Here is a 15,519-nt window from a genome sequence, read left to right as displayed (position 1 = left end):
TAAAATATTGTTGCCTCTACTTGACATGTAATTACATTGTCCCCAATTGTAAGTCCCATTTCCTTTGATGTACATCTTTGCTTTTCAACAGAAATTTCCAACTTGAATGTATGCAAAATTGATGCTTTGATGCATTTTATTGGCGTGCCCTCTTTATATTAGAAATGGGTTTTTAACAGTTTTGCGAGCTAATTTTGCATCTTTTGTCTCACCACAAGCTGGTTTTACTCCTTTTATCTGACAGATTCCCTAGCTGTGTTGCAAGACTTTTCCGTTGGGCTAGTGTTGAGTCCAGATGATGTTACTTAATAGAATGCTTTTTTGATCGCTGAAGGTTTTTAGTCAAGGAGCTTTAATCAGATAAAAGGGAAGGGGTAGATGCTGATGGAGTTTGAACTTACTTGCTGAGACTAAGTGGGAAAGAGATCTTTGGGATGTACTTAGAAGGCTCAGTGAGAATGTCAAGCCAGTGTGCCACAATAGTGAAAAAAGGCAAACTTTACATTGGGGGTTATTAAGAAAAAGGATTGAAAATAAAACAGCTAATATATAGATTAGACAGATTCCTGGAGGATAGGTCTAGTAAAGGATAGGTCTATTAGAGCCGCGATGACGAAAGGAAACCTTCCCAATAACCTCTGAAGCAACATCAGAGGAATATCTGGTCCTCTATGCCTTGCAAGGATGTGAAGGCAATCTGTCTGCAACATGCGACACCTCATTGCTCTGTAATACATCTCTGCCCTGTTGTTGACCCTCTGGAGGAATTGGTTGGCCACTGTGTGAGACGGGATGCTGGACTGGGTGGACTATTGGTCTGATCCAGCAGGGCTCTTTATGGGTTTTCTGTAGAGCTGCAGTAATTTCACCTGCAGTCAAATGAAGTCCTCTTTACAGCTTTTGCCTCAAAATCCCTGATTTGTCAATAATCCTAAAGACAAAACACAGAATAACTTGCCACAGCTACTAAAAATGTCAGTGACGCTTAACAGAATTTTTGAGCTAACTGTTCTGGGTTTTTCCCCCCACTTAGTCTGTGTATATACTATGACATTTTATGAGAGATTATGTTGAATTGCTCCTCAGTTTGTCTGACAAAATTCTGTCTTTTATTGCAATGAGGAGTAATAAGAATAATAATGTTTTGCATTTATGCGGCACTCTCCATGTTCGTGTGCATTGGATTGGGTCCAAAAGCCCATGAGCGGAGTTCCTGTCTTCCCACAGCACTCCCTCCCCCTGCTATCACCCAGTGCGTTCCTCAGTGTGCTGCTCTTGGCAAACCCCTAGGAATAGCAAGCGCTCTGACTGTAGTAATTTTTAAATATTTATAAATATTTATCTCTCGCCTTTCTGCCTTGCAAGGGCCACCAAGGTGGCTAACAGGAGACGGGGGAATTGTCAGGAGTTCCCTCTCCTACAGCAGTGCTTTTCCATGTGCCAAAACCATTCACCCCATGATTCTGTTAAACGGCCCTTTAAGTAGGTCTGAACTATCATCAGCTGACAGATGAGTATAAACAGAATGAATGCATGGATGCTTATTAATAGCCAAAGGCCATCACTTTCTTAGTAACAATCCAGAATGATAACAATATGAACAACAGCCAGGCACAGGCAACATTGAGCCCTCTAAATATTACAGAACAATTATGTACTTTTAAAATTTAGTAGAGAAATCAGTCGTAAAAAGGCATAGTTATTCAGTCAACAGACCTCAGTATATAAATATATAAAAACAATATATAAAAACAATCGATAAAATTATAATTCTCTATATTTAGACATTATATAAAGTACATAAAATTCAAATTACCATAAATTATTGGATCCCCTGTGCAAGCACCGGTCATTTCCGACTCTGGGGTGACGTTGCATCACGACGTTTCCATGGCATACTTTTTTTATGGGGTGGTTTGCCCTTGCCTTCCCCAGTCATCTACACTCCCCCCCCCCCCCCCAGCAAGCTGGGTACCTGTTTTAACGACCTCGGAATGATGGAAGGCTGAGTCAACCTTGAGCCAGCTACCTGAACCCAGCTTCCACTGGGATCGAACGCAGGTCGTGAGCAGAGAGCTCGGACTGCAATACTGCAGCTTGGCACCCTGCCCCACAGTACTACTTGCCTATAAACAGTAATGTTCTTGTAAAGTTGAATGTTTGGTGAACGATGACCTATATTTGGTGATATACATGAAGCTGCCTTATACTGAAACAGACTATCAGTCCATCAAAGTCAGTATTGTCTGCACAGGCTGGCAGCAGCTCCGCAGGGTCTCAGGCAGAGGAGGGTCTTCCCCATCACCTACTGCCTGGTCTGTTTTAACTGGAGATGACAGAGATTGAACCTGGGACCTTCTGTGCCAAGCATACTGAATTACAATTCCACACTTCTGTGGAAAGGTGCATCAAGTCACGCTTTGCTCATTTCTCTTTCTGAATGCTTGATCCGGAGGCATTTTCGGCGTGTTGACGAGCCTCACGTGGGCTGCCTGCCTGCCTCTGTGGTTTGACCTGCTGCCATTAATCGCACGGTGTCCTTTCGCCTTTTCCACTTGCAGGATCGCATCATTGATGCCGGCCCAAAAGGAAACTATTCCCGTTTTATGAATCACAGCTGCCAACCGAACTGCGAGACTTTAAAGTGGACAGTACACGGTGACACACGCGTGGGACTGTTTGCTGTGTGTGATATTCCTGCAGGTAACGCTGCAGTGTTAAAGGTGCAAAATCATACCTACACCTCCTGGTGTAGAATACCAGAGCACTGACACAAAGTATGAATCCATTTCTTGAGGTTCATGTTTTTTTCTTACTGATGAAAGGTGCATAGCAGTGTTTTTTCTCTTCTTCCGTTAGGAAAGAATTCTAATACAGCTGCTGATGCAGCTTAGTAGGGGGTGCTTAAATGAAGAATGAGGGGGCGGGCAGGCACAGGGGTAGGGGGTCTGTGGCATTTTGTAAGAACTGCCCTTGTCTGGCTTTTTTTCTGCATCAGAGTCCTTTGGCACTGAATGAGCACAGAATGCATTTGGCACAACACCCCTGTGTGTACATCAGAATACAAATCAAGCTTCAGTTTGGAGCAAAAAATTGACAAGGTTTTCGTGCCTTTCTTTCTTCCCTCTTCTAAACAAACATTGTTCCCTGCACGTCAACAAAGTAGAGAATTTTCTTTTTAAAAATTGTTTCATTTTTAGGTGTATATATCATTCTTTCAGTGGAGTCTCCAAAGGAGTTCACAACGTACACAGCTGTACAGTTTCAGTAATAAAGCTTTTAAGATTAAAGCCATGAAACACAAGGGAGAGATAGAGGAAGGGAACGAGTTAAAAGCAGAGTTTTAAAAAAAATTGAACTCAGCAAATCCTGTATTAGGATCAGCCGTATTGGCCGCAATGGACTCTTGTGTCTCTGGGACAAAGCAATCTTAATAAAGGTCTTCTGTTTTCCTCAATTCAGGGACTGAACTGACATTTAATTACAATCTGGACTGCCTGGGCAATGAAAAAACAGTCTGTAAATGTGGTGCTCCAAACTGTAGCGGCTTCCTCGGGGACAGGCCAAAGGTACGTAGAGAGCCTAAGAAGTCAATAGTGGTCGCTTGTTTCCTTAACTATTTCCAGCATTGGTCTGTCTGGTTCATGACTGTCTGCTCTGGGAACAGCTCACCAGAGACCGAAAGGGAAGTCTGCTGAGCCCCCTTTGTTTTCACACCGGCCTCTCTTTGTAATGATGCCCTCCCCACGCATACACAGACCTGCGCACAGTATATAAAATAAAGCCCACTGGTGTACACCAGGGGTGGCCAACGATTGCTCTCCAGATGTTTTTTTTTTCCTACAACTCCCATCAGCCTCAGCCAGCATGGCCAATGACTGGGGCTGATGGGAGTTGTAGGCAAAAAAAAAAATCTGGAGAGCTACCGTTGGCCACCCCCGGTGTACACCATTCATCTGAAGAAGTGAGCTCTGACTTGCAGAAACTTGTGCTGGAAAAAATGTTAGCCTTTACGGTGCTGCTTGGGTGTAAGCAGTAAGAATGCTTCATTGGCCTTTCCTGAGATTACTTGGTGACACTTGGAGGAAATGCTGTGAAGGTATTCCCAGCTAGTCTATTAAGTGCATGAACAGCAGCAAGCATTTCCTGATAGGGCTTAACATCCTTAAGCAAAGGTTTCATAGGTCAGCATAGCCTGGTGCTGTGCCCGAAAGTGACTAGGTAGCCAGTGCATTTGCTTGAAAGACGAGTCTTCCCCCAATCCACCCTCATTAGAACATAAGAGAAGCCATTTGGATCAGGCCAGTGGCCCATCCAGTCCAACACTCTGCGTCACATAAGAACATAAGAGAAGCCAGGTTGGATCAGGCCAATGGCCCATCCAGTCCAACACTCTGTGTCACAGAAGAACATAAGAGAAGCCAAGTTGGATCAGGCCAATGGCCCCTCCAGTCCAACACTCTGTGTCACAGAAGAACATAAGAGAAGCCCTGTTGGATCAGGCCAATGGCCCCTCCAGTCGAACACTCTGTGTCACAGAAGAACATAAGAGAAGCCAGGTTGGATCAGGCCAGTGGCCCATCCAGTCCAACACACTGTGTCACAGAAGAACATAAGAGAAGCCAGGTTGGATCAGGCCAGTGGCCCATCCAGTCCAACACTCTGTGTGACAGAAGAACATAAGAGAAGCCATGTTGGATCAGGCCAGTGGCCCATCCAGTCCAACACTCTGTGTGACAGAAGAACATAAGAGAAGCCATGCTGGATCAGGCCAGTGGCCCCTCCAGTCCAACACTCTGTGTCACATAAGAACATAAGAGAAGTCATGCTGGATCAGGCCAGTGGCCCCTCCAGTCCAACACTCTGTGTCACATAAGAACATAAGAGAAGCCATGTTGGATCAGGCCAATGGCCCATCCAGTCCAACACTCTGTGTCACATAAGAACATAAGAGAAGCCATGCTGGATCAGGCCAGTGGCCCCTCCAGTCCAACACTCTGTGTCACATAAGAACATAAGAGAAGCCATGCTGGATCAGGCCAGTGGCCCCTCCAGTCCAACACTCTGTGTGACAGAAGAACATAAGAGAAGCCATGTTGGATCAGGCCAGTGGCCCCTCCAGTCCAACACTCTGTGTCACATAAGAACATAAGAGAAGCCATGTTGGATCAGGCCAGTGGCCCATCCAGTCCAACACTCTGTGTGACAGAAGAACATAAGAGAAGCCATGCTGGATCAGGCCAGTGGCCCCTCCAGTCCAACACTCTGTGTCACATAAGAACATAAGAGAAGCCATGCTGGATCAGGCCAGTGGCCCCTCCAGTCCAACACTCTGTGTCACATAAGAACATAAGAGAAGCCATGCTGGATCAGGCCAGTGGCCCCTCCAGTCCAACACTCTGTGTCACATAAGAACATAAGAGGAGCCATGCTGGATCAGGCCAGTGGCCCCTCCAGTCCAGCACTCTGTGTCACATAAGAACATAAGAGAAGCCATGTTGGATCAGGCCAGTGGCCCCTCCAGTCCAACACCCTGTGTCACACAGTGGCCAAAAAACCAGGTGTAATCAGGAGGTCCACCAGTGGGGCCAGGACACTAGAAGCCCCCCTGCCAAGCACCCAAAATATAGAGCATTAGTGCCCGACAGAGTTCCATCAATACCCTGTGGCTAATAGCCACTGCTGGACCTCTGCTCCATATGTTTATCCAATCCCTTCTTGAAGCTGGCTATGCTGGCAGCCGTCACCACCTCCTGCGGCAGTGAATTTGGGTGAAGAAGGTTCGATGTCAAGGTTGCAAAGGTGGGGGGGGGGGAACCAGGGAAACCTTTTCCCATCGGCAGCATCCCAGTCAAAGGCCGCAGCAGCCAGCTGCCAAGCTTTGGATTCAGTCTCAGGTCTGCAAAACACTGGCTAGAAACAGGAAATGCTTAAGTCAAGTATTCTGATGCTCAGCAGCTGACAGTGGAGAGCTGGAGATGCGTCCCTCAAGGACCTGGCAGGGGTCCTGCTGGCTGCTGCCTTCTTTGGGCCGTTTCAGAGGGTGGCTGTGTTTGGCTGGAGTAGAAGAGCTGTGTTCAAGTCCAGTGCCACCTTAAGAGACTAACAAGATTTTCAGAGTGTGAGTTTTCAAGAGCCAAAGCTCCCTTCATCAGATCTGACTCTGGAGAGCTCATACCCCAAAAATCCTGTTGGTCTCTTAGGTGGTGCCACTGGACTTGAGCCCAGGACTTTTTTGGCTTGACCCCCTTGGCAAAGGATTTTTGACTGCGATTCTTCTCGATGTGCAACGTTGTTCGTTTGTTTAAAAAAAAAAACTATACAAAACTGGAATGTTGTCATTTTGCAAACCACTTTTAGACTTCGTCCTCTAATGCTTCAGAGGAGAAAGGGAAGAAGACCAAAAGAAGAGCAAGGCGGCGCAAAACAAAGAGCGAAGCAAGGAAGAAGTCGGAGGACTACTGTTTCCGCTGCAATGACGGAGGCCAGCTGGTGTTGTGCGACAGGAAGTCCTGCACCAAAGCCTACCACCTGTCTTGCCTGGGTCTGGTGAAACGCCCCTTTGGTGAGTCAACGCGGCAAAAGGGTTTCAAACGGTGACCCTTGGTCCTGTGGATACGCGGTTTCTTTAAGACGGCTGTTTTTGTAGATTGCTTGTCCTTTGTTTTCCTTGGATGGCAGCATCTGGCTAGCGATGTTTAAAATACGGATTTATAGAGGACTGACTAGAGAGAGAAAAGGGAAGCAGCATTATCCCCACGCACGATGGGTGGAGAGCCTTGACCTAGATGGCCCAGGCTGGCCCCATTTTGGAAGCTAAGCAGGGAGGTGGGAGGACCACCAAGGGGACTCAGGGTCACTACACAGAGGTGGAAAGAAAGCAACTTTAATGTTGAATGCATTTTCTAAGCCGTCAGCCAGCTCGTCTTTAAGAGATTTAAAGAGATAAAAGTTTTCTCCCAGTCGGCCAATGGGGTGTTGGGGGCCTTGAGAGCCACGTAATATGCGTGAAAGAGTCACACGTGGTTCCCGAGCCACACTTTGGCCACTCCTGCTCTAGAGAAACTGATCTCTGTAGTCTGGAGATGACCTGTAATCCTGGGGGATCCCCTAGTTCTGGGGTGGGGAACAGTGGCTCTCCAGATGTTTTTTGCCTACAACTCCCATCAGCCCCAGCCAACACCATTGGGGAACCACCATTGTCAGAAAACCCCACGACTGGATTCCCTACTCCAGTCTCATGACCGACTTGGAAGATTTCTCTTTCTTCTTCCCCTCCTTCTCTCCCCCAACTCCATTTAAAGATAAAATCTGAAGAATTTAAAGATAGAATCCCATTTCTTGAACCTGAAAAATCTGATACTGTTTAGAGCAGACTCGGCTTAACTCAGCTATTTCCGCGTGAGCTCTGTTTCCTTTTGTCTCCCCGGCAGGGAAATGGGAATGCCCTTGGCACCACTGCGATGTCTGTGGGAAGCCTTCCGCTTCCTTTTGCCACTTCTGCCCTAACTCTTTCTGCAAGGATCATCACGATGAGATGCCGCTTCGCTCTAACTTAAGTGGACAGTTGTTCTGCTCGGACCACACCGGAGAGAATTTCACTGCCAAGAAGACCAAGAGAGCCCCTCGGAAACTGACCCCAGTGAAGAGTAAGAAAAGGCAAAGAAACAAATGGAAGAGGATGGAGTGTAAATAGCAACGGACCACAGTTCCCAGTGCCAACGTTGTCTTGTAGATAAGTTGTGAATAGGGTCAGAGAAGGACACACGCACTCTGCAAAATCATTTTTTTAAGAAATCCACTGAGCCAGCCATGGCAGGGCATTCTGCTGCGTCTGCACTGATCATGATCGCTGCGGCAAACACTTCCAGGACAAAAACCAGGTTACTTCTCAGCAATAATGGCAACACTTGAACTGAAACGATAATTTTTTTTTTTAAATTTCTTGGAAGAATGCTTATATCCAGCCAATTAAGGTTTATATGAGTAGCTTTGGAATTTGTAGCCACCACTTGACAAATGTTTAACCTAGTACTTGAGATGGACACGATTTGTTTTTCAGGGTGGTGAGCAGAACAGCCTAGGCCGTCTTGCTGGGTCACGGAGCAGGGCACACGGGAATGCCTTCCAGCCCACAGCTACTCTTCCTACTGGGTCTTCTTTCATATGACGGGATGTCCAAATTGCATTGTGTTTTTTATCCTTCGTTTTTGTTGTAGTGATGGTCTACCAAGGAGCGAGAGGACCAGAAAACTGTGATATTCTGTGTGTTAGCCCAATAAGGAGTTCTCAAAGAAAGAACCCTGATCTTCTGTTGAATTTCAATTAAGTAAAATTATAAACGACCTAAGTCCATGTTTAAATTGATATTAAAATCCATGTCCAATTTTTAGATTGTATTTGCATAATAAAAAGTCTTTTGAAACCAAACCAAAACGAGCACAATAATTTTCTTTGAAAAGAAATAAAAGTATTCGATAGGCTAATCTCTTGTTCTTATACAACACTAGTGCAGGAGAACAGGAAGTGAGCATAACCGTTTCAAAAGGTGTAAATTCGTTCCTGGGGAATTCGGGACAGCTTTTCATTCCATGTAGAGTCGCAAGAAGGCCTTGTCGAGTGTTTCCTGGCTATGTGTCTAACTTTTTTCAGTTGGCCATTTGTACAATTCTTCCTTGCCACTTTTTTCTCACTCGATGAAGACTAAAGACCTGTCCTTTTGTGCATTCTCCGTGCAGGCATTTTGTGGACTTTGGAAAGCGTGAGAGTCCACTAGCACCTTAAAAACTAACAATTTATGGCAGGGTGTGAGCTTTCATGAATCACTGTGTCAGGTTTAGCTAGGTGTCAGCTTCAATAAAGTTCTCAGATGGATTCACTGATAAAGGCTTTATTAAAACTGAAGATGAAAGCTAATGCATGGACAACTCTTGTCAGGACTAACTATAACGGTCACACCTCTTATTTTTATATTCAAGCAATTAACGGCTAATGTGAGTGCCAAACTATCCTGCTAGAATATTTCCTGTGGCCTTGAAAGTACTGAAAATAGTTTACTGGATGATAACGTTGATGGGGAAAAGTGAACGGACTTTGAGCGGGGATATTCTGGCTGTTTGTGTCTTTTAGGAAGTCTGCTTTGGGACAGAGCGTCCACTTAGCAGGTGGACCAGGAGACTCATACAAGGCCGGAGGGTTGGAGCCACCTCAAGGCATCACAGCACATTCACCGGGGCGGGTGGTGGTGGGGGGACATCTGCAGCCTACAGATCCTTCTGGTATTTGGAGATAATTTGTAAAGCAGCCACATGGAAATCAGTGCATTCCTTCACAAGCACTATGGGGAATAGATAAGATGGCCAAGGCAGCCTTTGGCTGCAGGGTGCTGTCAGGGATAATTGGGTCAGAATGGTTCTGCTGTAGTTGTGAATTTTCACGCATTCAGTCGTGTTCATTTCTTGCATTCCATACCAGTATAATCTGAACTGTAGTCATTTTACACTTTGCTCAAACGTGTCTTAAGTGTGCACGCTTTGGCATTTCGCTTGCTATAACTTTCTCAAGATGTGCACGTGGAAGACGTTGGCAGTGGAACTGTTATCTGGTTGCCATGGCAGCATCTGACTTTGTCCAGACAACCTTGAGCATCCAGTGAAGACTCTCTCTGCTGTACACCTAACCCTAGGAACCTAACTGACAGGGGCTGGCTTAAATTTGTGTGCCTTTTTGCTTGGTATATTATTGGTTCTGTTTGTGAGTTACCCTGTTTTTGGCAATGGCTTCATAGCACCAAGGTCCATTGCTCTGCATTGATCTCTAATAAACTTCTGACCGTTTCTTTATGCACTGAGTTGACTGGGAGAGATAACTGGCAAAACCTCCCAGGTGCTACAGCACACCTGGCTCTGGAGGCTGGGTAAGCCACCCCAGTGCAACACTGCTTTTATATATTCCAGAGGTGAGGACTGCCGCACTCCCAAGACCACCAGAGAATGGAAGACTTGTGTTCACTTACCATGAAGCTTCATAAGAACATAAGAGAAGCCATGTTGGATCAGGCCAACGGCCCATCCAGTCCAACACTCTGTGTCACACAGTGGCAAAAAATTTTATATAAACACATACACACTGTGGCTAATAGCCACTGATGGACCTGTGTTCCATATTTTTATCTAAACCCCTCTTGAAGGTGGCTATACTTGTGGCCGCCACCACCTCCTGTGGCAATGAATTCCACATGTTAATCACCCTTTGGGTGAAGAAGTACTTCCTTTTTGGTGGTCTGGGAGTGGAGCAGTCCTACCCACTTGAGGTATTTTTTTGTGGGGGGGCAGCTTCTAGGGTGTTCTGGGGTCTTCTGTAGAGAAAGGATGGGTTGGAGTCCCTCCAACTAGCAAGACAGAGGGGGTCTTCAGTTTTTCAGGTTTCAAAGCAATGAGGGTCGATGCCATTCTCTTAATAAGCTCCCCATATGACAAGATCTTCCAAGGGTGAGATGGGAAGGTCTTCTCCAATTGCACTCAAAGAGGCAGGGTCGCCCTGTGTCGGGTCCAATGGCTCTGAGATGGATTCTGAGGGGCTAGGAGCATTGTCCGGTTCTGAATGGCCCAGTACCGATGGCGAAGGTCTCAGGGCCGGTAGTTTCGGTGCCGGAGCTGAGGATTTCCGTGCAGGCTTGCATTTAATGAGAATGGCGCTTTGGGGTGGCTCCCTCCGCCTCCAACCCCAGAAGGTGTGCCGTAGCACCTGTGAGGTTTTGCCAGGTAGAGAAAGAAGTACTTTTCTCCCTTTCTCACAATACAAGAACTATAAAATTGCTGAGCAGTCGGGTTAAAATGGATAAAAAGAAGTACTTCCTTTACCCAACAGGTGATTAACACGTGGAATTCACTGCCACAGGAAGTGGTGGCGGCTACATGCAAGATGGCTTCAAGAGTGGACTGGATAAACATGGAGCAGAGGTCCATAAGTGGCAGTGATGCTCTGTATTCTTGGTGCTTTGGAGGGCTTCTAGTGTCCTGGTCCCACTAGTGGACCTCCTGAGGGCACCTGTTGTTGTTTTTGCCACTCTGTGACAAAGTGTTGGACTGGATGGGCCACTGGCCTGATCCAACAGGGCTTCTCTTAGGTTCTTACGTGATACAGAGTGTTGGACTGGATGAGCCACTGGCCTGATCCAACATGGCTTCTCTTATGTTCTTATGTGATACAGTGTGTTGGACTGGATGGGCCATTGGCCTGATCCAACATGGCTTCTCTTACGTTCTTCCGTGACACAGAGTGTTGGACTGGATGGGCCATTGGCCTGATCCAACATGGCTTCTCTTATGTTCTTATGTGACACAGAGTGTTGGACTGGAGGGGCCACTGGCCTGATCCAACAGGGCTTCTCTTCTGTTCTTATGTGACACAGAGTGTTGGACTGGATGGGCCACTGGCCTGATTCAACAGGGTTTCTCTTATGTTCTTATGTGACACAGAGTGTTGGACTGGATGGGCCACTGGCCTGATCCAACATGGCTTCTCTTCTGTTCTTATGTGACACAGAGTGTTGGACTGGATGGGCCACTGGCCTGATTCAACAGGGCTTCTCTTATGTTCTTATGTGACACAGAGTGTTGGACTGGAGGGGGCACTGGCCTGATCCAACAGGGCTTCTCTTAGGTTCTTATGTTTTTCTTTCCAGTAGTCCCTAGATACGCTACTAACTCAGTGTACTAATGCACCAAAAATTGTCATGTCTGTGTTATGGCCAAAGAAAACTGGCATGATTGTTATTGGGGCAAGGTTTTTTTCCACTTGAAGTAGGTATTTCTATTTATTACAGAGCTTGGACTGAGGTAGGCAGCTAATTTGAGTCTGCTTGCACATCCCAACAGCATGCCTCAGTTGCCTTTTAATATTCAGGCATTCATCAGTAGTTCTTAAATTGCCCTCTTCCATTTGATATTCCAACATTCTTAATCAAGAAGAGCCGCAGGGATTTCATTAACGCACCATATAGCCTCAGTGTCTTGTGCTTATAGGAATTCCCACCCCCTAGGCTCAGGGAATGGATCACGTTCCAGCAGCTGTTGCATTTCGTGTCGGAGTGTATAGATTAATATCAGCTGTAATTTCAGATGAATATCAGCTGTAACTTTGGCGTTGGTTCTTGATGTTCCGTGGTGCTTCAAAAATGCAAATACAGAATATAAGCGGCTTCCCAGAAGTTACCCTACTTCAAAATACAATATATCACAAAGAGACAGTGATATTAATACGTAGTAAATCATACTTGCACCCTCCTCGTTATAATTGAACTCCCCATATTTATCTACCTCTCTGCTCCTATTAAATACAACAAAATAGCTTGTTGAATCGATTGTTTGACAATTACTTCCAGTTCATTAACCAAGGGGCCTTTTGTATCCCTACCATGATAGAGGTTAGTGTCACAGTAATTTGCCCGAACCCTTAAACTACCATTCCCAGTGCAAACGTTGAGGTCACCCATGCTGTGAGGTATTTAACCTCAAGTTCATAGACATAATTTTCCAAACCAGGTCAACAATGTTCCTAATAAAAGGGTGAAGAATAAAGACTGCGTGTGTGTGTACACACATGCACATTTACAGCCAAAATTACCCAATCTTTTAGAGTCAAAACACAGGCCATTGCTAAGCATCTTAAAGAAGAAGATAGAAGATATTGGATTTATATCCCGCCCTCCACTCCGAAGAGTCTCAGAGCGGCTCACAATCTCCTTTATCTTCCCCACAACAGACACCCTGTGAGGTGGGTGGGGCTGAGAGGGCTCTCACAGCAGCTGCCCTTTCAAGGACAGAGTCTCAGAACGGCCTACAATCTCCTTTCCCTTCCTCCCCAACAGACACCCTGTGAGGTGTGTGGGGCTGAGAGGGCTCACAGCAGCTGCCCTTTCAAGGACAACCTCTGCCAGAGCTATGGCTGACCCAAGGCCATTCCAGCAGGTGCAAGTGGAGGAGTGGGGAATCAAACCCGGTTCTCCCAGATAAGAGTCCGCACACTTAACCACTACACCAAATTGGCTCTCCTAAAGGGGGAAGATAGCATCCTCAGTCACCCTGAAGCTATGCCACCGCTTGCATCATGTTTTAAGATATTTATTCTGTCCTGGAAAGTAAGTCTTGACAAGTACAGCTGTCTTAAAACTGTTGGGAGTGACAGGGAGAGAATTGCTACGCTTTCCAGTTTGTGAAAATCTAGGAGTCTCTTGATTCAACAGCTGCAAGACCGGCTTCCTACGCTGCAGTGACGGTTCTCTTCACAAACGAAGGGCTGAAGGCGAGTGAAAAACCCTGCGTTAACTAGGAGAAGTTATGAATAGCTCTGAACTCCCATCAATCAGCGTCTTGGTTCTGACTGATTTGAGATGGAATCGGGATAGGAGTCAAGTTGCACCTTTAAGACCAGCTTAGTTTTGTTGTGAAGAGATGGGAGAATGGCATAGAGAACGCTCTGCAAACCCCATTCATGACCAGCAGATTTGGTGGCGGATTCGTATTGCTTCGGTCCTTGGGTGCTGCCATTATTGCCCCTGCTTTTTGTTGTATCGATTTTTGCTGGGAATATATAGATTTATCAGAAGCTTGAGAGGGGGAAATAAGAGTGGGCATTGAAGCTGTGTTGGCTAGCCACGTTGATCTGAAGCAAACAGTACAACGCTTTGCATCCGGTGGCATCTTTTAAGACCAACCGATATTAATTCTGGGTGTAAGCTTTCGTGTGCACGCACAGGTCTTTTAAGAAATGTAGCCTTATCCCCAAATTACAGGAGTTTGTGATTCCAGTCATTTTCACCCCCTTTATTCATGTAACAAGACTACGGGCCTTTTCACACTTACCGGGAGTCGGTATTGTGCCGCCTTGCAGTAATCTGAGACAGGGATGGGAGTTTTCAGACACGTTTTTTTTCCCGGTAGGGTTCCGTGATTGAAGTGAGCCATTTCACCAGCACCAGCCGTTTTCGCCTGCCAGCGCACGGTCGCCGGCTTTTTTTGTTTTTTGGAACGTCGGGCAAAGATCGCTATAGCGACGTATCACAACAGCACCACCATAGAGACGGCTAGGCTCCATTGAGATGCCAGAGATCGCCGCCGCTGAAACTTGGTAACAGGTGCCCCACTGGATACACAGTTCAAGCGGGAGATCAGGGCACTAGGTGTTGGTCTGTCACCTGTTGCTATCACTTCCGTGCCCACACGGGAGTCGGGAATGCGATTGGTTTGTAGGTGACTCTGAGGCACATTTTTTTTGGGGGGGGGGGGCTGTTGCCACCTGGAGAGGGGTTGCCCATAGGGCAGCAGGTTTCGGCAGGAGAACAGACCAACAGTGATTGGCGAGACAGATGCTAACCCAGCCTGATGTGCAGCCATCCATGCCCACAGGCTATTGGCTGGAAAGTGACTTGTGCCAAGCTGCAGCAGCTATAAATGTCAGGGGGAAGCCACAGAGACAATCCGCTCACCAACTACAACCCACAGAAATCTGTGTGCATTCCCGACTCCCGTGTGGGCATGGAAGTGATAGCAACAGGTGACAGACCAACACCTAGTGCCCTGATCTCCCGCTTGAACTGTGTATCCAAGGGGCACCTGTTACCACGTTTCAGCGGCGACAATCTCTGGCATCTCAATGGAACCCAGGCATCCCTATGGTGATGCTGTTGTGATACGTCGCTATAGCGATCTTACCCCAACGTTAAAAAAAAAACCGGAGATCGCGTCCCGGCGGGCGAAAAAGGGCGCGAAAACTGCTCCCGGATTAGATACTGGACATTTCACACAGCGCCCCATACCCATTTCAACCCGGAAGGAGGGGTTGAAAACCGGAAGAAGCTGCTCTTTGTTAGTAACGCCTCAGGCAGGCCTCACTACCGGGACATAAGAACATAAGGGAAGCCATGTTGGATCAGGCCAACGGCCCATCAAGTCCAATACTCTGTGTCACACAGTGTCAAAAAATTTTATATACACACATACACTGTGGCTAATAGCCACTGATGGACCTCTGCTCCATATTTTTATCTAAACCCCTCTTGAAGGTGGCTATGCTTGTGGCCGCCACCACCTCCTGTGGCAGTGAATTCCACATGTTAATCACCCTTTGGGTGAAGTACTTCCTTTTATCCGTTTTAACCTGTCTGCTCAGCAATTTCATCGAATGCCCACAAGTTCTTGTATTGTGAGAAAGGGAGAAAAGTACTTCTTTCTCTACTTTCTCCATCCCATGCATTATCTTGTAAACCTCTATCATGTCACCCCGCAGTCGACGTTTCTCCAAGCTAAAGAGCCCCAAGCGTTTCAACCTTTATTCATAGGGAAAGTGCTCCAGCCCCTTAATCATTCTAGTTGCCCTTCTCTGGACTTTCTCCAATGCTATAATATCCTTTTTGAGGTGCGGCTACCAGAACTGCACACAGTACTCCAAATGAGACCGCACCATCGATTTATACAGGGACAGCCGCGGGAGTGTGTGGAAAGGTGAGAGTATTCCGGT

At 46.6% G+C, this 15,519-nt stretch overlaps 1 protein-coding gene across 1 annotated transcript in view; it reads left to right on the top strand.

The window, feature by feature from the left end:
• NSD2 (nuclear receptor binding SET domain protein 2) overlaps positions 1–8,430 on the top strand; it is a 118,880-nt gene extending 110,450 nt beyond the window's left edge. The window contains exons 20-23 of the mRNA XM_060236754.1: positions 2,562–2,703; positions 3,463–3,569; positions 6,361–6,565; positions 7,434–8,430. Of these exons, the coding sequence (XP_060092737.1) occupies positions 2,562–2,703; positions 3,463–3,569; positions 6,361–6,565; positions 7,434–7,696 (717 nt within the window). The 3' untranslated portion in view covers positions 7,697–8,430. The remainder of the gene's footprint in view (positions 1–2,561; positions 2,704–3,462; positions 3,570–6,360; positions 6,566–7,433) is intronic.
• The last annotated feature ends 7,089 nt before the right edge of the window (positions 8,431–15,519 follow it).

The sequence above is a fragment of the Heteronotia binoei genome, chromosome 4, assembly GCF_032191835.1.
Source record: "Heteronotia binoei isolate CCM8104 ecotype False Entrance Well chromosome 4, APGP_CSIRO_Hbin_v1, whole genome shotgun sequence".
Lineage (NCBI taxonomy): Eukaryota > Metazoa > Chordata > Lepidosauria > Squamata > Gekkonidae > Heteronotia > Heteronotia binoei.
Note: the sequence above shows the minus strand (reverse complement) of the source record. Positions and strands in the feature narration are given on the sequence as shown.